The sequence below is a fragment of the Condylura cristata genome, unplaced genomic scaffold (genome assembly GCF_000260355.1).
Source record: "Condylura cristata isolate star-nosed mole 26May11 unplaced genomic scaffold, ConCri1.0 scaffold00011, whole genome shotgun sequence".
NCBI classification, from domain to species: Eukaryota; Metazoa; Chordata; class Mammalia; order Eulipotyphla; family Talpidae; genus Condylura; species Condylura cristata.
Genome location: NW_004567112.1, coordinates 18,267,181 through 18,287,172, shown reverse-complemented (window position 1 = coordinate 18,287,172; position 19,992 = coordinate 18,267,181). Strand labels below are relative to the sequence as shown.

Here is a 19,992-nt window from a genome sequence, read left to right as displayed (position 1 = left end):
CAGGGCGTGCCCATCCCCGCCTCAGGCTTCTGAGGGATCACCTTGGCCCGCCGCCTGGAAAGTCGTGGCGCACCCTTCCACGCCCCCGCCCCCACCCTCTCCGGAAGGAGTAGCCCAGCACTGTCAGATCTCCGGGGGCCCCCCAGACAGGTGGGAAAACCAACCTGCGCAGAGAGCCCAGGTCAGGGGTCAGGCGTGGAAGCGGAGCAGGTCCTCTCAAAGGGCTTTGGGGCTCAGCGGGGCGTTGTTGTGGACGGCGGCTGCGGAGGGTCAAAAGTAGTCCTGGCAGGGCACCTGCGCTCACACGGCTCGAGGCGCGGAACCCCGGCCCCACCAGCCCACAGAAGACGTTCCCTAGAGGGCTGGGGTTTTTATCAGGCCTCCCTCACCTGCTCAGTCATTGCACAATTCTGCTGCCCGGTCGGTGCCTGCTACCTGTAAGTCCTGGTCTATTCAACTTAAGCCAGGCTCTGTGAGCAGTCTCAGAAAAGCAAAAATGCTAATTTATTATCTACTTATTGAAGCAAAGACCCGGGCCTAGCTCCAGGAGCTCAGTGAAATCCACTTGGCTGAAATGGTAAGAAGCAATCACGGCTGTAAATAGCGGCGAGTGACGGCACTGCAGCCCAGCAACAGCAGGTGCCCGGACAATGTTGGTTGAACTAATTAAGGGCTCTATGTGTGCGGAGGGCGCGTAACTGCATCCTGGGGCTTCCTAGAAGGTTGCCGCTCGGTGGGTGTGATTCCTTGGAGCTGCTGAATGTTAGGTGGTGTTCCAGCAATGAGGAAGAGGCAGAACTGGCTAACAGGCTCCATAACATTTCCCACGCCGCAAATGGAAGAGGCTATTTCATGGGGGAGTGGACTGCGTACACTGTGGAATACTAATTCAACGCTGCAGATAATTGGGAGCTACTGAAAATTATGGACAGGGATGTAATAAGATAAAGGTATTTCGAGACTAGTACAGTGGGTCCCCTTGGAGAGAGGGTTGGAGGCAGGGATTCAAATTAGGAGACTAATGGAATCTAGGTACCAGCTGATTAGTTTGGGGTAATACAGGGGAAAGGATAGGCTCTTGACTGATAAAGGAGTTAAAGACCATGGCTTCAGGCCCTCCCTGGTGGCATAGCGGGTTAAAGTACAGCACTGAGAATCTAAAGCTGCTTCCGCATGAGTTCATAGCGGGTTAAAGTACAGCACTGAGAATCTAAAGCTGCTTCCGCATGAGTTCAATTCCCACCTGCCCCGGAGGTGACCACATGGTGTGGCAGACCTCTCCTGACCTTCCCGCTGCTCCCCTCAGCAGTGCACTTCGTCGATCTGCCTGTTCTGTTCCCCACTCTGTCTCTGGTGAAGCCTCTCACCGCCCCTGAGCCTCTGGCCTGTACCCCAGTTCTGTATGCACAAATAAATAAATCTTTAAAAAAAAAAAAAGACCATGGCTTCAGAGCCTGGGAACTAGGAGAGCAGCTGTGCTATTCAGAGTTAGGAATTGGGAGAGGGAGGAGGGAAGGGGAGCTGAAAAAAATTCTTTACTGTGGATTGAGAATGATAGCACTTTCAAGTAAAAAATACTTGTAGGAAGCTAAATATCTTAGACCTAAGCTATTTGATTCAAACCTTTCATTTGATGCATGAATTCTGTGTTCTTGCCTGATACACCTCCAAAGACGCTGAGCAAGATATCACAACCCCCTCTTCCGTCCCCCCAAATAATTGTTTCAACTACATTTGCTTTCTGTGTGGACTTGGAAGGTTTGAACTCAGGAGTGCCTGCTACTCTATGTATAAGGTACGCAAGTATTTCTTGAACTTCTTGGCACAACAGTGGGTAAGACCTGAGTTAAACAGGATTGAACATGAAATCTTAGGCAACACCTCAAATTAGGGGATGAAGGGATGAAATGCTCCCAAAGAAATCTGAACCAAAGGCATATAGTCGGTTTCAAACTGTGATTTTTTAAAGTGTACTCTCAATTCACATCTTCTAGAAATTCTTTGCACCTGGTTTTACAACTGGCAGTCTCCCCTTTCGGGTTAACTACTTGAAGGCAATTATTTTATCTTGTTTGACTTTATATTCCCAGGGCCAGTGATATTAGGCACACAAATGTTAAATAAATGATTACCAAATGCTCTAGAGGAGAGAGAATGGAGACCTTCGAAGAGTGACATTTCAGGTAAGTACCCCCTTCTCTGATCTTTAACTGCTAGACAACCACTAATGGACCCTGTGTCTAATTTGAATGGACTTGCTTCAATGATCTTGTTGAATGTGTGTTTTTAATAGAAAAAAATTTAGGCAATATAACTTAAGAAAATGTTTTCAAAGGAAAAGAAAGTATGTTGGCTCACTTAAAAACAGATGCATGGGAAGGCCATGGGGATTACAACTGAGATGGAAAAAGGCACAAAATGATGTAAAAATAAACTATATTACTTATATATATATATAAAAGACGCACTGAGATAGACCTTCAAAGACATAATTTTCTCCTAAGACTATTTGTTGGCCTTACAGGTTCAGAAAAACTCACTGAACTGTCAGTTAATTCATAATTGTAGTTACTATCAATTTATAAGATGGTAGGATTCAGAAATTGCTTTGGAATAAGGAATAGAAATTCTTTGAAATAATATTAGTGGTATCACAGCCTTATCCAAAGGCCAATCCAAAAACACCTGTAAGTGTACTTGGAACATGTTAGTTTATTTTTAACCAATCACTTGCTCCAACTTGGGGACTCAGAATGTATCTTTTTGTCCTCAAGTGTGTAAATGGAAAAGGAGCTACCCTCACCACCTACCACACTACCGGAAACATCAACGGCCTTCGCGCGCCTAGCAAGCTGAACAAGTCAGCGTATTCTTGTGCTTAACTCCCTTCATCCTCCCATCCTTCCTATGTGGTGAGGGGATGAGAGATGGTGCGACAGTCAGACAGCAGGCAGAAAAAAAGCAAGAATGAGATTCCTCACAGCGGTGGCTGTTCCTGGGGAAATGAGGCACAGATACCGCAGCACTAGTTTTATTAGGGATTTCATTAAGGTTAAATCTCTAGGAATGAGGGAGACAGTTAGGGGGCACAAAGCCCACGAAGTCTCCTCAAATCTCATAGTGAACCACCGGCTCAGGTTCTTTGGTGGGATCGCCGCCTCGTTCCAGGTACAAATTATTGTAAGGATACTGCTTTGGCCCCTAGGAAAAAACACAGGTCAGCAGGATCAACACCGTTCAACGAACACCTGGCTATCCCCCACTCTGAGTCAATAATCACTAACAGTAGCTGGGCAATGATAGCCTCCGGTCAGACCCAGCTGGGACGAATGGCAGGAACAGCACTCCTCTTCCACACTCAGCCCCAGGCAGAGAGAAAGCCTAGACTGTAAGAGAACCGGTATCTACACTGTGTGTGTGTGTGTGTGTGTGTGTGTGTGTGTTGGGGTGGGGAACGATGAACAAGCGTGAGAGCATGAGTGTGCACACAGCCTTTGTAAATGAGACGATGCATCCATCCATCCCACTCTCTCTCGGGGTCGAGACAGACTCAATCTCCTTTAAGTCACTCAGCCTCTAATGGTTCCACCACTAAAGTGGCCTAGCAAATGAGGCGTGCAGGAGCAGCGGTGGGGGAGAGCACAGAGGAGACACGGCTGGGACGTGCTTTAGGGGCTGCTGGCTTTACCAACAAACAGCTGTCAGAGAACACAGCTCAAGGGGAGGAGAAAAGGGTGATGTGCTTACAGAACTGAAAAATGGAAGAGCCACACTGTGTTTCTTGCTCTCCTGAAGTGAAGTTAGTGCTCACACCAGCCCTCCGTGCATTCTGCAGCCTGAGCCCCAGGGCTTGGTAGGAAGGCTCGTGTCAGTGCACACAGCCATACCCGCTATCATGGGGACACTGATGATCTCTGTAGAGGTAGCACTGGGCAGGCAATTGCAAACACGATAGCTACCCTGCTTTCAGTTCCTTTCCTTATGCTCTATCCTATAGACTGTTCCCAGTAAATCTTCCTGAAAGTCTAGACTTCGTGATGAGTCTTCGATTCAAAAGCACACCATGGCTCGCAACTACCGAAGTCATCACTGTATCCCAACCCCTGGCACTATCTGCATCTGCCACTCGGTAGTAGCTTCCTAAATACTTGCTGAATTAATGTATTACCAAACCACCCATATAGTCTACTATGTCATCATATTCCTTAGGCATGCAATGCAAGCTGCTCAATTTAAAGATCAACTAGCCTCACAGTGTTTTTTAACATATCATTTCCATACCTGATTTCCAGAACAACCTAGGCATTTGCTTAAAAATACAGACTTTAGAACCCATCAAGGGGCTACTGAATTAAAGCAATACAGGAAGTGGGGTATCGGAATCTGACATTTTAGGGGTTCTTCAGGTTAACCAATGCTGCTGGTTATCTAGGAACTAATTTATGTCTGTTCCACTCCAGCTAACTCACTCTCTACCGCATTATTTTTCTTGCCCTAAATGTTCTGATGTTTGTTCCAATTTCTCCCACCATCCAAACACGCAAACACACACACACACACACACACACACATCTCTCGTAGCCCTTTTCCTTAACAGCATTTCACACTCCTTAGCACATATATTCAGAATACACATATATACATAACAACTGTGGCAAGTTCCCATGTTACTGAGCATGTCATCTAAAATTTCTTCCTTGCCAAATTAAACTTCTTTGAAGTGAAAAAGAATATTTTCTATATCCTTTACATTCCAAAATACAACTAGCAAATATAACAAAATAGAACTGTAGTAAACATCTGTTTCTAGTACCCTACAGAAAATGTCCCTTCCATTTCCAAAAAGGATAAATTTCAGTACCAAACTCCTTGATTCTACCTTGAAAAACTTTTTGCTGAAATTCAATTGGTAAGTACAGTTCCCAGTGGTAATTCTAGAGACTAGCTGGCTTCCATATTCTCATTCCTCAGTTAGTCCTAAATTGCTGCTTCTCACTCAGACTAATCCAAGATGTAGTCATGGACCAGTGCTCTGGTATACTTATGTCAAGCTTATGAGTAAAGCCCTCTGCTGGCTTGCCAGGAAAGCCCAGCTTGGTACTGGCTGGCTGGGCCCCAGCCCAGGAGACTCCATTCCCTCGGAAAACAGGGCTAAGTAAATGTGCTTCAGGGAGCGTTTCTCGGATACTCACCACAGGCTGGTAGGAGGGGTAAGTGTCACCCACCCAAAACATGAACAGCATGAAGGCCACGAAGCCGAAGAGGTGCTTACACATGACATTCCAAGAAAGAGGCGTGGGGGACGTGTCAACACGGTTTCTGATATACATGTCTAGGTCCCAGTGCATCTGAGGCAGAAAGGCAGATAATTGTCACCAATTGCTCTTCCTGTAAAAGGTAGGCAGTCCAGTTTTTGTACCAGAGTCTGTGACAAAGCTTGACAAAGGCATTCTGGCTCAAGCAGTGTTCTGAGAGGTCAGTCTGAGATACTCTCGTCCACAGGACTAGAACTTGGCTTATATATACTTTGTATACTGTGTGTACTTTGCTGATCAGACTGCTCATACAGCATGGAAGTCCACAACTTTCATAATACAGAGTTTTTAGTATTCTCAGAAGTCCCATTTCATATGTCACATGTGGAACCCCAGATCTCTCAGATCACTGGACCTTGTTTCCTTGGGCAGAAAACTATGTTACTTGAAAAAGTACCATTTAAACTAAACAGAACCCCCAAGAAGACATTAAAGAAAGAAGGTCAGATGGAATATGGTTCTCTTACCGGTTCACCCCAGTTCAACCTCAGTTCTGGATGGTCCCACTCATACCAGGGGTCCCTCTCATGCTGTGAGTGATCAGGGAGCTTCGGGTAATCGCCATACCTGAGAGACAGCAAGAACTGCTAGAAGGGGCTTTGAGAAGCCTCACTCAGAAAATTCAGAGTGTCCTCGTCTAGATGAGAAATTAAGTGATAGATAACTGCCTGCCTCAAAGACAAAGGAATTGATTTTTCAGACAAAATCTTAATTTCTAGTCTCTAAACATAGAGCTAATCACAGCGATCCAAACTGTAATTACAAGTCCAGGTCAAATTCTGAAATATTATAACATACATACAATTATCTTAACTTCTTCAAGAAAGAAAAAAAAAAACCACTATGTTATAATGTTCAAACTGGAAGAGAATTTAGCAATTCATCACTTTGATTCCCTCATTAGACAAAAAAATGAAACCAAAGTTTAGTCTGAACCCAAAGTCACCCAGCTAATTGGAATTAAAAAATGGGGGGGGGGAGGCAGATTAGAAAAGTATTCTTTTCATAGCACCTGTGTTACTCCACCACCTCCATGTCTCAAGCACCTTCTGGGACTTCTTACTAAACTGGGTTTTGCCCAATACACCCCAATCCAAGGTGCTCTTGTGCACAAGAAAAGATGGGAAATGATGACAACTAGACATATGTCATACAGAATAAGTGGAAAACAAGAAATATAGGAGCTGCTGAAATCATGACTAAAAGAGTGATGCTAGGAGGGGAAATGAGGGTGAGGGTAATGGCTTCAGATAATTAAACATAGGGATGTTATGTGGGAGGTGGGAGGAGAATATAACATCAGCTGGAATAAGGGAGCTGGTCATTTAATCTGCTTAACAGTGGCTACCATTTCCACAGCCCTAAGAGCAAAGACATTATTCTTTGAAAGAAATAAACACAAATGTTGGGCACTTCATCTATAAATAAGGTTCTCATGTCAGGAGTCCAGCTCCAGCCCGGTCACGTGCCTGGATGACAGCACCTGAGCCCAGCAGATGCTCAATCTAAATGAAACCTTGGGCTCTGGATGAAGCTAGGGAAGGTTCCTGCTATTCAGGGGTCCTCCGGGGAGCTATTAAAACCTCGGCTTTCTCATTTGAGGAAAGTGCCTGAGCCAAGGAGAAAATTGAAGTCCTCTCGGTTGCAGCTGCTCACCCACCCCCTCCCAATTTTCTCCACCGAGAAAAGCACCCACACCACTGACTTCTGTGGGGTCAAAGGAAGGTCCTCGGAAAACAGGGTCGAGCCAGCCAACCCAGCCGGCCTTCTCCCGTCACTACCCGAGAGCAAGCGGACCCTCTCTACCTCACCCCATGCCATCATCCGGGTAGGGCTCGTAGTCCTCCACTCGCATATTGTATTTCTTGGCGGCGGCGGCCCGTTCTTCGGGGGTCTTGGGATAAGGCCCTGGGAGCATGTCCTTCGTAATGTGGGAGGCTGGGGCGTAGAAAAGAAAAGGTCAGCAACGACCCGTTCCTCTGGACGCCCCAAAGCCTTTGAAGTGCTGTGGTGGAGGGAGCCGGAGCCCTAGAGTTCGCGGGGCCGGCGAGAATTTCCGCCTCCATCCCGTGCCCGGACACAGCGGCCGCGGGATTCGCGACACCCACGGCCCTCTCCCTGACACACCGAAGATCAGGCGTCCCCTTTCCACACTGAGACCTCGCTTGTTCTTACGGACCTGTCCGTGCCCCCAACGGCACCACGTTCCGGACTGCCCTTTGGAGACATCGGACTCCCAAGACCCCAGCCCTGGCCGCCGCCATCTTCACCTTCCTCCCGTTTCACCCCGCACATGCGCAGAGGCCTGGTCACGGCGGCTGAGCCGGGCCAAACACTGCGGGAGGGGGAGCGGGTGGCGAAGGAAGGTCGGAAGGGTTCGATCAAGGGCGGGACTCACGCTGAGTTGGGGGACGGAAGGGAACAAGATCGGACGGATAGAGGCAGGGAGGAAAAGCAGCGAGGAGAGAAAGCCAGACAGGCCAGCGCTTTGATATTTCAGATTGGACTGTTCTTTTTCTACCGAAAGGGACTTAGACTCCTAGAGACTCGGAATGCGAGCATCTCAAGTGGACAGCTGACCTACCTCCCCCAGGAGCAATAGAAGTAAAATGAATTTGTCTTCATCTCCTCTCTGATTGCTTGCCTTTTTCACTTATGTTCCATGTCCAAATGTGACCACTGTCCAAATCCAGCTGTTGGCCTTGCTGGGTCTGGTCATGGTCTTGGATGTAAAGTGATAACCCAAATGGTCCTCCAGGCGCCTCAGTTTCATTCCGTGTTTACATTTGAATCCCCCAGTCACCTGAAACCACCAAATGTAAAATCAATCCTAGCACCAGAGGTGGCTCTCAGAAAACAATGCATGAAGCCTCAGATTTGCTTGGACTTGGATAAATAGATTTCAAGCTGGACCACAATTAACAAACGGTAACTTAACCAAAGAATGAAGGACATTACTGTGTTTGCACATTTTTCACTTTGTTTACATAAATGGCATATGTGGAATAAATATGTACATACTTCCTGCAACTTTTAGGGTGATCATTGTTGTGGAGCAGCATCCATGATCATAAACATCCTCAAATATATATGAAAGCAATAAAAATAGATATATGCTATTTGGTAAATAAATTTGGAGGAGTTCATTCCCGGCAACTTGGCCTCATATAATAAGCATCACTTGGCTAGTGCTTGGAACAACTGCATAGTATCTACATTCAATCAATAGTAAATCCTGACCTTATTTGGGTCAAGAAACAAAGCTGTTTTAATTAGTTAATTATTAAGCTATAATTCACATACCATAAAACCCACCACTATAACATATACAACAGTGATTTTTAGTATATTTACAAAGTTGTGTAGCTACCACCACTAATTGTAAATTATTGTCAGCACCCCCAAAAGAAACCCCATACCCACTATCATAGCTCCTCGCTATGATTAGTTACCTACCCTCAGGTAATTAATCTACTTTCTTTCTGCAGATTTGTCTGTTCTGATATTTACATACCTTGAGCATCACTCCGGTCTTTAGGGTCCGAGCCTAGGGTGCACAGCTACGGGTCACCGTTAGGGGGAGCTCCCCCAGACCTCCGCTCCGCGTTCTTAGTGTCCGTGCACCTCTCCCTCTCGAACCCCATCTCTATGGTTTCCGCTGTGGTTTCTGAGCCAGTTGGGCGGGGCTTCCGGTTCCGGTGGGGCCGTCCCTGGAGACAGAGATGGCGGCGACTGCGGCCGAGGCAGCGGCCTCGGACTCTAGAGAACCTCGGGGAGAAGCTGAAGCCCCCGGGCCCGCCTGGGATGAGTCCCAGTTACGCAGTTATAGCTTCCCGACCAGACCCATCCCGCGTCTAAGCCAGAGCGACCCCCGGGCAGAGGAGCTCATCGAGAATGAGGTAGGGGGCGGGGCACGTCCGAACGGGGAGGAGGGGAGGGAAGAGAAGGGAGCTGGGGGAGAGGGGAGGTCAAAGGCGAGCGGAGATGGAGGTGGGGTACTAACTGGTGCGACCAAGGCTGAAGCGGGGATGGAGAGGGAGGCGTGGGGAAATGGGACTGCCGGTCCTTGGGAGGAATTCCTCTGAAGTTGGGAAGTAGTTGGGATCCGGGCTCAGAAACCCACCTGCTCCTTGGCACGACCTCATTCAATTTTTTCACCTGCTGTTTTCGTCTAGGAGCCTGTGGTGCTGACCGACACAAATCTTGTGTATCCCGCCCTGAAATGGGACCTTGATTACCTGCAAGAGAACATTGGTAATGGAGACTTCTCTGTGTACAGTGCTAGCACCCACAAGTTCTTGTACTATGATGAGAAGAAGATGGCTAATTTCCAAAACTTTAAGCCAAGGTCCAACAGGGAAGAAATGAAATTTCATGAGTTTGTTGAGAAGCTACAGGATATTCAGCAGCGAGGAGGGGAGGAGAGGTAAGTTCCCATACTCTGATTTTCTGTTGGGTCTAGGGCATCCATTTTCCTTCCCCTTACTGCCTGAAAAGAGAGAGGAGTTATGTGAATTCTCTAGTTCAAGGAAGTTGGGGATGAGGAGACCTGAACTGCCACTCTCTGGTACTTTCTAAAGTGGGAGTCGTGTTTGCCAGGGAGGCTCAGGTAGGTGAACAACATGAGTGGAGTTGTTTGGTTGAAAACTGTGATGAAGCTGAAGGCAAACGCATCCTCAGAATAAATCATTCCCTGACTCTCATTTCTGTTTGGGGGTGTAGTCTCGCAGCCTGGTGTTCTTTTTTCAAGAGAAGTAGGAAATGACAACTTTTATTTAACTTCTTTTTCACTTCTAAATATGGGTGGCTAAGGATAAATTTTTGTAAATGCCCTAACATACTAGTCAAGCTAGCATAGTTCGAGCTGGAAAATTACAAAACTTGCTGCCATTCTGGGGTGAAGGATATCAAGGATTTCTTAGGGAAGATCCGATTAGAATGGGTCGGAGAACACTGCTCTTCCACATTTTACTGATGATGGCAGGCACAGGACACAGAGAAGTGAGACGTCCTCTCTCTGCTTTTATCCCTGTTCATGCAGATAGTCTCTTAGGTAGCTGAGTCCCCGGTGATAGCATTGATAGGGGCGTTGCTTTCTCTGATCACCTCATAGTGAATGAAGATCTCCATCTCACATTTGGTGTCCACCCCTGGGCTTCTCACTAGTCTTCTGTCTCAGTTCTCTTCCTGACTCCTTGGTAGAGGTTTGTGTTTGAAGTGATTGAAAATAATTTCTTTTCCTGACACTTAGCATTTACAATTGTTGGAATTTGATCAAAAGAACTATCTCATTTATCAGTCATCTGATTTTTATGTCTTAAATACTGGATCACTTATGCCATCTCATGCATCAGTTTGCTCACATTTAACAAAGCAGACACCCAGGTACCCCACTATGAGAGATTAAAGGGTGCTGAAGGAGTGTAATCACAGTGACTGCGTATGTGTGACAAGACACATGACTGCCAGTTCCTCAGAGTAGCACCCTTTTTGTGCTATTTTGAGCATTTATGTGTTGAGGCTTAATAGGAATTGTTTGGAGTCATGTTTGAAGAATGTTCCTGACTTTCAGTTTTACTAGTGAAATTGTTAGGTATATAGCATAGTCTCTGGGGAGAGTTCAGATGTTGCATCAAGTCTTGGGGTTCCATGTCTCCAAAAAAAGTAGCTAATGTGTCCATATTAACAAGATTTCTAGTTAATGTCATAAACATCAGGGTTGTAAGCACTAAGTACTTTTGAACGTTTTGTTGTGTTCTCAAGGCTGTTCTTGTGTCTTCTCTTAAGGTTTGCCCTCTTAGTAATGTTTCTTGGGAGGCATGATCAAGTATGTCTGGGGTCTCCAACTCCTAAGCCACAGCTCAGCAACTTAAAGTGGCAGAGTTTTGTTTCTCCCCCTTGTTACCTGCCACCTTGGGGCTGTGCTCTCGCATCTTTTCCACTTTGGGACCCAGATCGCCCTTGAGGCCACTGGCTGAAACTGCAGTTGCGGTGGTGGAGGGAAGGAAGTGTGGCAATGTCTCCTGTGGTCCTGTCAGAGCCTGGAAGTATAATGGGTCCTTTTGTTACATTCCATTAGTGAAGGAAGTTAAAGAAGCAAGCTTGGCTTCAAGGTGATATAAAAGAATAACTCCCACAAGAAGGGAACTAGCTCTTGGTGGATATAACACTGCTTCAGGGTCCCTCAAGGGTCAGGGGGCCTGTTTTAGACTTTGCAAGTCTCTGAACAAGGTTGCTTTTCATTGTTGTAGGATCTTTGGGTAGGTTTTAAGGAACATAAAATTCGTATGAGACTTAAGTGTGTGTGTGTGTGAGAGAAAGATTGAGAATTTTTGTGCAGCAGTATCCTTGGATTCTTAAAGGATAAATATTGTGACCCAGAAGAAGTTAAGAATCACTTCTTTTAAAAGGTTGGTGTTGAACAAAGTTCAAAGGATGATGGGTAAGGGTTTAGTTCTGTGTGAATCTGTGTTGGTTAAGATTTGCCTGGCAGCATCTCCTGTGGAAGATATTAGCGTGGTCTGGGTTTGGATTCCAGGTGTGGGGAGACCCTGCCCAGGGAATATGTATACGTGCACTAATGAGATTTTCTTCTTGGGGAGCATAGGTTATATCTACAGCAAACACTCAATGACACTGTGGGCAGGAAGATTGTCATGGACTTCTTGGGTTTTAACTGGAACTGGATTAATAAGCAACAGGGAAAACGTGGCTGGGGGCAGCTGACCTCCAACCTGCTGCTTATCGGCATGGAAGGTAAGCAGAAAGCAGCATGGCTTGGGGGTCGTAAAACCCAATTCTTATCCTGTCTCCACCATTTATCTGCTCCGTGACTTAGAACAGGTCACTTAACTCTCTTAAGCTTCAACTTCCTCACTTATAAAAGGAAGGTGGCATTTTATAAATAACTCTGAATAGTAAATTAAGTAATGTATGTTAAAGCTTAAAGTTAGTTTCACAAACACTAAAAGGAAGTGAGTTCCCTTTCCTTTCTTCAGCTGTTGTGTGAGTGCATGTACTAAGGTCCTGGGGATCTCTGCAGTACTGCTGTTCTCTGTTGCATATGCCTGCTCAGACAATTTTTGTCTGAAGCAGGAAGCTTATTTTTCTATTATGATTTTAACCGTGTCTTTTGAATAGATAACATAGGGTTATTCAAGAGGCATAACTAAGTATGTAGTGCTAAATCTGTATTCTGCTTTAATTTCTCAGTCTTACAGTTTTCCTCCTTGGAAAGAAGGTTACTAGTTACTAGTTTCCTCCTTGGAAAGAAGGTTACTAGTTATGACTTAACTGCTATAGGATTTTGTACATACACAAGCAGATAGGGTGAATATGTTCTTTGGGATTTTTTTTTTTTCTTTTAATAAAAATAAAAGGCGAACTCTTTAAATGCCAGTCAGAAAGAGAGCTCCTACAGCTCTTGGTCATTGTTACATTCTTATTTTTGTTTCCAGCACTAGCACACTACTGGACCCAGAGTAAAATACTTAGTAGATGGTGAATAAATTGGGTTGGATTGAACAAAGAGGAGAGTAATTACTCATTGTCATTCACCACTGGGCTCTGAAGTCTATTCTCCCCCTTTCATTCCCCCCCCCCTTTTTTTCCCCCCAGATTCAGACTCAGTATTAATAAAGGTTTCTAGTAATATAGCAGTGAATTGATCCTTAACTCACCGCTGAAACCCACTCTTTGTTGATCTGGTAGCAGTCAGTTCTGGTTTACTTGACTGGATTTCCTGTTGTCTTCTGCCCTGTGGTAGAGTGCAGAGGAGAAGCACACCTCTGCGAGGGAGCATGGGTCTCTGCACGGAGGAGGGCAGCTGCTTTGGTCCACCCAGGCCGACACAGGGAATGTTTCTAAACTACGCCCTGCTGAGGGTCCTTCAGCGCTCAGGGAAGCAACAGATAAACAATAGACATGGTGTCAGTTACAGAGAGTATTTGGAGAACACATAACTCAGCCATACTGTAAGTCAGCATTTAAAATCATTTGCCTTACTGTTAAGGAATCAGGTAATGGTTTCCCTGATGAGACTCAGTAGCCCCATTGTCCTAAGAAATTTGCATTCTGCAGGTGTGTTGATGATGAAGTAAAAGTTGAGAATTTCTGCTACAAAAGATCCACCCAAAGCAAATTCATAGTCCTACAGCTTAAATGACTGGTAAACTCCAGCAATGGAAAGACCGTGCACACATGGTCGATACCAGTCATTGCAGTTGACTCGTTTGCTGCCCTTAGTTGTTGCTGTGGTCAGGGAAAGCACAGGTCTACCCAGTGTACTCGTGGGCCAGACCTATAGCTGTCATTTTGATGTGCCCTTGCTTCTAGAAATGGCAGGAGACATCAGTTAAGAAAATGTGCTTTGTGCAGAAGAAAACTCTTAGATTATAAGAACACAGTGGTGGTTACTTAGGGAGAAAGGCGTAGGTGAATCATGTAAAGGTGGTCAACTATGGTGGTGGATGGAAACTAGACTTTTGGTGGTGATCATAGTGTGGTATATACAGGTGTCAAGTTATGCTATTATAAACCATTACGACTTCAGTGAAAATTTATTTTAAAAAAACTGTTTACTATGCTAATTGATGGTAAACCCATAGCCAACGGCTGCTAGATTACCCATTAAAAGTATAACACCTGATTTTCTGAGAATCATTAATTGCCGTCTTTCTTGTTCTGCCTCAGGCTTTGATTTGGAACCCTTAGCTGAAAGGGCAGGCTGGGTTTCTCCCCAGCACTGGGCCCTGTGTTTCCACCCATTCCTTGGGATAAGAAAATGGTTTTCTTCTTACAGGAAATGTGACACCTGCTCACTATGATGAGCAGCAGAACTTCTTTGCTCAGATAAAAGGCTACAAGCGATGTATCTTATTCCCTCCGGACCAGTTTGAGTGCCTCTATCCATATCCTGTTCATCATCCATGTGACAGACAAAGTCAGGTGAGCTTGTGTGTTCTGAGGAGGGTGTCGAGTGTCTTTGGAACCCAAGGCTGCCATGTCTCCCCCCTCCCCACAGCGGTGTGCCAGCTTAAGGCAAGCTCAGATGGTAATTCCACATGTCACTCATACATTCCAGCCCCCTGTGGCGGTCCCCAGATGTTTATATATATACAAATAGCCCTGCTGTGCCAGTTCTTGGAAGGCAGACCCATCATTGATGCTAGTGGACTCTGGTTAATTGGCTTGCAAGTTCAGGGAGCAAGATGTGTTCATTGTCATGGATACCACTTCTCTTTGATGAAGAGAAAGGACAGGTAGAATTGAAATAGCCATTTCATGCCTTTCCTGGGATCTAAGTAAGGCATATGCTTGCCTTTGTGGCCAGAGATCATCTTGTTTCTCGTGGAGGAGTCTGTCTGGCCACTTTATGTGGGCATCTTTGCTGGTTGGAAAGGAAGATGTTTGGAAGGAAGTTTCTGCAGGTTTGGATCCTGGTACCTCATACCTGCTGGTCACTCAAGCCATGTTGCTGGACTTCTGACCTTAAGCACTGAGGTGCAGGATTCTTCCAACACCATTTAAGCATGGCCAGTCTTACAACATTCTCTGGGGAAGAGACTTACATTCAATGTATGTTTTGTCCTTTGCTGGATATAAATTGTAAAGACACTTTGTTGGTTTGCAGGCGTCTTTTTGACTATCGGTGTGACTAACACGTTGTAATTTTTCATAAAGATTTGATGATGACTAATTTTTTTTTCTCTTGAACCTCTCAGGTGGACTTTGACAATCCTGACTACGAAAGATTCCCCAATTTCCAGAACGTCGTTGGTTATGAAACAGTGGTTGGCCCTGGTGATGTTCTTTATATCCCAATGTACTGGTGAGGAGGGGCTAGCACTGGGGGCTTCTTGGGAGCTTTCTTCCAATTCCCAGGAAAGCCACGTTTGTGTCTCTCCCGAGGTCAGGATTGGTCTCCGTGATCTACAAGAGGCTTGGTATATCAGAGGGAAGCATACTGGACATGGGGAAGTGACAGCCCTATCGGGAACAGGATGACACTCCTCAAGTCCAAAGTGGTCCCAGAGACTTGAGGCTGGAGAAACTGTTCTTGGCTCTTTGGATTTGGGGACAGAATACCATGGTCTCTAGCCCGAGTGTGTTTGCTGGGATGAGTTTAAAGATACAGTTTTCCTTACTTCCCTTAGTGGACTCTAGTTTTCCTTCCCTCCCTCTGAAAAGTATTGGTGGCAAACAGGAGCCTATTTATTTTCTTGCAGGTGGCATCACATAGAGTCATTGCTAGATGGGGGGATTACCATCACTGTGAACTTCTGGTATAAGGTGAATATGGGGTTTTGGTAGAGGGGTGTGGGGTAAGGTAGTTGTGCTCTGTCATTTAGGTGGGGTGAGGATGTTGGCTGTCTCTGGAAGTGATTCCCAGGTCTTGGAGGAGATAAAGAGGAAGGGCTTGGATTTGGATAGTGCTGGGAACAGTGGGTGACAGTGAAGCCTGAGCTGCTCCTTCCTTTGCAGGGAGCCCCCACCCCTAAGAGAATTGAATATCCCCTCAAAGCCCATCAGAAAGTGGCCATAATGAGAAACATTGAGAAGATGCTTGGAGAGGCCTTGGGGAACCCACAAGAGGTATGTGGCTGCCCCCAGTGGTACTCCTGTGACCCCTTGGGTAGAAAGACCAGGAAAGGCAAGGTGGCATCACGTTATCCATAGCGCCTCTGTTTTGTTATCTTGTGTCCTTTTTCTCCGTAGAGGTTATGGGCATGTTCAGAAAATCTTTGTTTTCTGGTGGAAGCTGGGCTTGACTGGCGGATCAATTATAATCTGTTCCGTGCTAGTGGTAATGTTCCCTATGGGGCTTGAGTGCCAGCTGGGGACCCCTGAGGGGATTCTTCTGGAACGGGAAGTGAGCAGCAAAGTATCTCCTCACATTCTCCCAGCTGTGCCAAGGCTGTTCTAGGTAGTGGTGAGATCTGCGTCCTCACACAGGTGTGCCAGTGGCCCATTGGTAAGAGGGAGGTTTGTATTTGAAATGCTTTCACCTCCTCCCGGTGGGTAACCTCACATCCAGAGGACATATGAGGTTGAGGGTGGCACCATTTGGTGGTTGTAGTGACCTTTCCTAGATATAGAGGCATTTCACATTCCTAAGACATTGCTGAGGAACATGCAGGCACTCTTGGGTGTTCGGGGTTGTAAGCTCCTCAGTGCAGGCTTGTAGATATAAGGTGTGACAAGGAGGGTAATCCAGGGTGGGCCCAGCGAAGAGGGCCATGCCCCAGACTGCTGGGTGGACCTCCAGGAAGAGTGTAGTTAGAGGGCTTCCATCATTGAATGTCCCTGTCCTTGGCTGGACACCCTCTCTGGCCCGGGAGCTGGAATAGGCAGTTCTGACTGGCTCCTCCTGTCTCTTCACAGGTGGGGCCCTTGTTGAACACAATGATCAAGGGCCGATACAACTAGCCTGCCAGGAGTTGAGGCCTCCTGCCAGGTGACTGCTAGCCCGTCCACCGCTTCATTGATGAGGACAGGAGACTCCAAGCGCTAGTATTGCACGCTGCACTTAATGGACTGGACTCTTGCCATGGCCCTGGAGGCAGGTGTTTGGGGCAAGGCAGGGTGGTTGCTACTCCAGTCCTATTTGGAGGCGCTTCTTACCTTGGCTCTGTGCCCAGCACCTTCCCTCTGTGCCCCCCCTAAAGTCCTGCATTCAGTGTGTGGAGTCCCAGCTTCTGGTTGTCGTCATGTGTGTGTGTCAGTCTGTCAACCTCGGGGTGTGCGTGCGTATGTGTAGACGCACGCACACATATGTGTCTGATTTTTGCTCCCCCTTCTGGGTCAGGATGCCGCTTCTGGCTCTCAGCCCTGTGTCCTGCAGCCTCAGTGCCTCAGCCTGAGAGAGGAGATGCTCCTAGACACCCACTTGGTCTGCTCTGCAGGGCCAGAGCTGTCCTGGCGCTCAGTCAGCCTGCCTCTTGCCAGCTTCTGAAGCGTCAGCCTCTAGCCTGGATGGGAATGGCTCCTGGGACTCTGGGAGAGCCAGAGGGAGGCTTGCCTCTGAGAACCTGGGTAGCCTTCCTGTGCAAGGATTGTTAGACGGGTTCCAACTTGGACCTTCAAGCTCAAGCCATACATAGAAAAGACCCTTGGGACACAAGAACCAGGGATTGTGCAGAAGTTCCAGATTACGCTACAAGCAGCTTTTTTCTTTTCAGCACCAGCTCTTGCTCCTTGTGTTGGGCATCAAGGGAGTTCTTCTAGCAGCGGCTTCTCTAGGTTCTAGGGTACAAGCCTCAGAGTGTGTGTGTGTGTGTGTGTGTGTGTGTGTGTACGCGCATGTGTGTACACTGTGTGTGTGTGTGTGTGTACATGCACACGTGTACACACCGACCTGCTCACCAAGTTTCTCCACGGTTTAACTTTGTCCAGAGGGAGCCCCCAGGAAGTACTGCCTGACCTGGCCTGAAGCTTTTGTGCTCGGTTGTAGCCATTGTATGTGTGTTGGTTCTCTCTGCGAACTGCCTGAGGGCTGACTGGCCAGGCCCTGTGACCACTCCACCTAGGCCATATCCTCTGCTCCTGTGGAGTTTCTGGCTGACTGGATGAAATGGGTCAGCCAAGGTGGCTAACTAGTCACCTGTCGTCCACCTCAGGGCAAGGCCTCATGGAGCCAGCACCTTTGCTGGACCCCACTACAACGGTCCACGCACACCTCAAAAGTCGGGGCAACTGATGGAGCACAGAGGTGGAATTTCCTTTTCTGGTCATGGCTACTCATGTGAACCCCTCAGGGCTGCGGCTCACAGCGGGCAGCTAGGCACTGCGCTCCAAGGGCCGCCGTTCACATGCTCTGTGGAGGGGCTCCTGGGGATAGGCAGCGATGGCCTGTCTTCTCACTTCCACTCCCATCTCCACGCTCCTCTCTGCGAGAAAAGAGGAGCTGGATTCTCTGGTTTTCTTTTTTTTGCCAAAGGTTGACTTCGGGTATCTGAGCTCTGGCACTCACTGCCGCATCTCAGCTTAGTCACAGTGCACTGGCAGAGAGGGTGTGTGTACGCGCTTGTGTATGGATTTGGGGGAGGCTGTTTATTTTGAGTGCCCCATTCAGGGCATTCTGATGCTGTGTGGGTGTGCAAGCATGGTACCTCTCTGTAGTTCTTTCAAATATAGCCAGTGCTGGAAAACGCGACTGCCACCATCTCCGTCCCTCCATCTGTTTTGGGAAAGAGGAGACAGCTAAGAAAACAAAGCAGACCGGTAACCTTGACCACTGTCACACTTTGAAAGATGGCAGATTATTTCCATTCTCAGCTGTTCTGCCATGTTCCTGACTCAGCCCTCCCAGATGGGAGCGTGAGGTGGCATGGAGGTATGCGACCCCCAGCTGGCCCTTGTCAGGTTCTGTGCTGACAAGGTCTGATCTGAGTTGATCTAGGGCGAGGGAACTTGCTAGGGTCCTTGAGAAATAGGATAGTGACCACTGACTATTAGACCCCTGGTGTGCACCTAGTGCTATCTTGCTGGTCACTGTCCTGCAAGGTAGGTAATCTCATTACAGCTGAGGAAACAGGCTCAAAGAGGTTCAGTGACTAGTGGCAATCGGGATTTGTACCTGCTGCTGTTGTCTAACACCCTTTGCTGTTCCTCTTCCACTGAATGATGGTTTTCCTACCGTGCCCCTGTTCACAGGCCCACCTCCATTTTTGACTCACTGGGCAGTGTCTAGTGAAGGCAGACTTAGCCCAACAGGGCAGAAGGCTTGGGATGAAAGCAAGGCCGGGATCCAACTAAAAACACCTTGGGAAACCCCTGAAGCCCTATTACAAGATAAGAGGACAGGAAGCAGCTTTGGAGAAACAGTTCTAGATGCCACGTGTCGTGTCCTTGAGTAGAGCGATCCCTACCTTTTGCCAGTGTGCTTTTGCTTTTGTGGAAATACCTAGTTCTGAGATAATCCTAAGAACTTTGACTTGTGTTCTGCAGACTGCTTGTTCACTCTTACAGGTTAGGGCTGTTCAGACTTAAATTCTGCTTGCAACAGGGGAAGCATTTCTGCTCCGTTGCTTCCCCTGTCAGCTGGTAACTTGGAAGCAGAACACCAAGGGAAGGTAGAGATTTGGGCCTGTATGAACTATCTTGTAAGTTCCCATTTTTACATGAGCAAGTATGGAGAAAACTAGTGAAGTCAAATATTTGTTGGGGGGTTGGAGTTCGGGGGATGGAGGAGGGGCTGTTCTGGGCATCAGTTGAGCAGATGCCCAGGATGCCTGGGGGAGACCAGCTTCCCCTACAAATCAGAGCTCTAAATTACAAGGTTTTTACCAACGTGAACAGTTGGGGGAAGTCGTCTGCTCTCATTTGCGTAATGGTTTCTGTCACTGGTGATTAGACACAGGATGAAGGAAAAGAAATTTGACAATTAGGAATGAGCTATCATTAATCTGAATCTGTTAGGAGACAAGAGAGGGGAAGGATCCTTACCAGTGGGCCAGCCCCGCATGGGCAAAGCCTCCTGTCCCTAGAGACTCAGGCCACAAACCTTAGTGTTCTTACCAGCAGGCCAACTTGAGTATCTCTTAACAAAAATTAGGTGGGCCCAGCCCCCCCACCACATTCAAAGCCAACAAAAGGGAGGGATGGCGTCATACGCCTACAAGAAAAACAGTGGAGTAGTTTGACATGTTTGTGGAAATGTGAGAGTTGTCACTCCAGG

The 19,992-nt window shown here is 47.1% G+C and overlaps 3 protein-coding genes across 3 annotated transcripts in view; 1 reads left to right on the top strand and 2 right to left on the bottom strand.

The window, feature by feature from the left end:
• Positions 1-523, bottom strand: part of SEC31B (SEC31 homolog B (S. cerevisiae)) — a 27,624-nt gene extending 27,101 nt beyond the window's left edge. The window contains exons 1-2 of the mRNA XM_012723905.1: positions 390-523; positions 165-260 (exon numbers count right to left, since the gene is read on the bottom strand). The gene's annotated coding sequence lies outside the window, so the exon portion shown is untranslated. The remainder of the gene's footprint in view (positions 1-164; positions 261-389) is intronic.
• Positions 524-2,968: 2,445 nt separating this feature from the next.
• NDUFB8 (NADH dehydrogenase (ubiquinone) 1 beta subcomplex, 8, 19kDa) lies at positions 2,969-7,644 on the bottom strand. The gene is made up of 5 exons (XM_004680535.2): positions 7,495-7,644; positions 7,127-7,253; positions 5,783-5,882; positions 5,193-5,348; positions 2,969-3,201 (listed from the first exon to the last, which is right to left on the bottom strand). Exons 1-5 carry the CDS (start codon positions 7,577-7,579, stop codon positions 3,109-3,111), a joined length of 561 nt encoding a protein of 186 aa, XP_004680592.1. The 5' UTR covers positions 7,580-7,644; the 3' UTR covers positions 2,969-3,108.
• Positions 7,645-8,998: 1,354 nt separating this feature from the next.
• HIF1AN (hypoxia inducible factor 1, alpha subunit inhibitor) lies at positions 8,999-17,001 on the top strand. The gene is made up of 8 exons (XM_004680534.2): positions 8,999-9,214; positions 9,491-9,741; positions 11,923-12,071; positions 14,116-14,261; positions 15,038-15,144; positions 15,542-15,605; positions 15,798-15,908; positions 16,698-17,001. Exons 1-8 carry the CDS (start codon positions 9,038-9,040, stop codon positions 16,740-16,742), a joined length of 1,050 nt encoding a protein of 349 aa, XP_004680591.1. The 5' UTR covers positions 8,999-9,037; the 3' UTR covers positions 16,743-17,001.
• Positions 17,002-19,992: the final 2,991 nt, after the last annotated feature.

Coding starts and splice junctions, on each gene's coding strand:
- HIF1AN (XM_004680534.2), top strand. CDS start 9,038: ATGGCGGCGACTGCGGCCGAGGCAGCGGCCTCGGACTCTAGAGAACCT. Junction 9,215..9,490: donor AGGAGCTCATCGAGAATGAG/GTAGGGGGCGGG, acceptor GTTTTCGTCTAG/GAGCCTGTGGTGCTGACCGA. Junction 9,742..11,922: donor CAGCGAGGAGGGGAGGAGAG/GTAAGTTCCCAT, acceptor TGGGGAGCATAG/GTTATATCTACAGCAAACAC.
- NDUFB8 (XM_004680535.2), bottom strand. CDS start 7,579: ATGGCGGCGGCCAGGGCTGGGGTCTTGGGAGTCCGATGTCTCCAAAGG. Junction 7,254..7,494: donor GCCGTTGGGGGCACGGACAG/GTCCGTAAGAAC, acceptor TCTACGCCCCAG/CCTCCCACATTACGAAGGAC. Junction 5,349..5,782: donor GGTTGAACTGGGGTGAACCG/GTAAGAGAACCA, acceptor TTTCTGCCTCAG/ATGCACTGGGACCTAGACAT.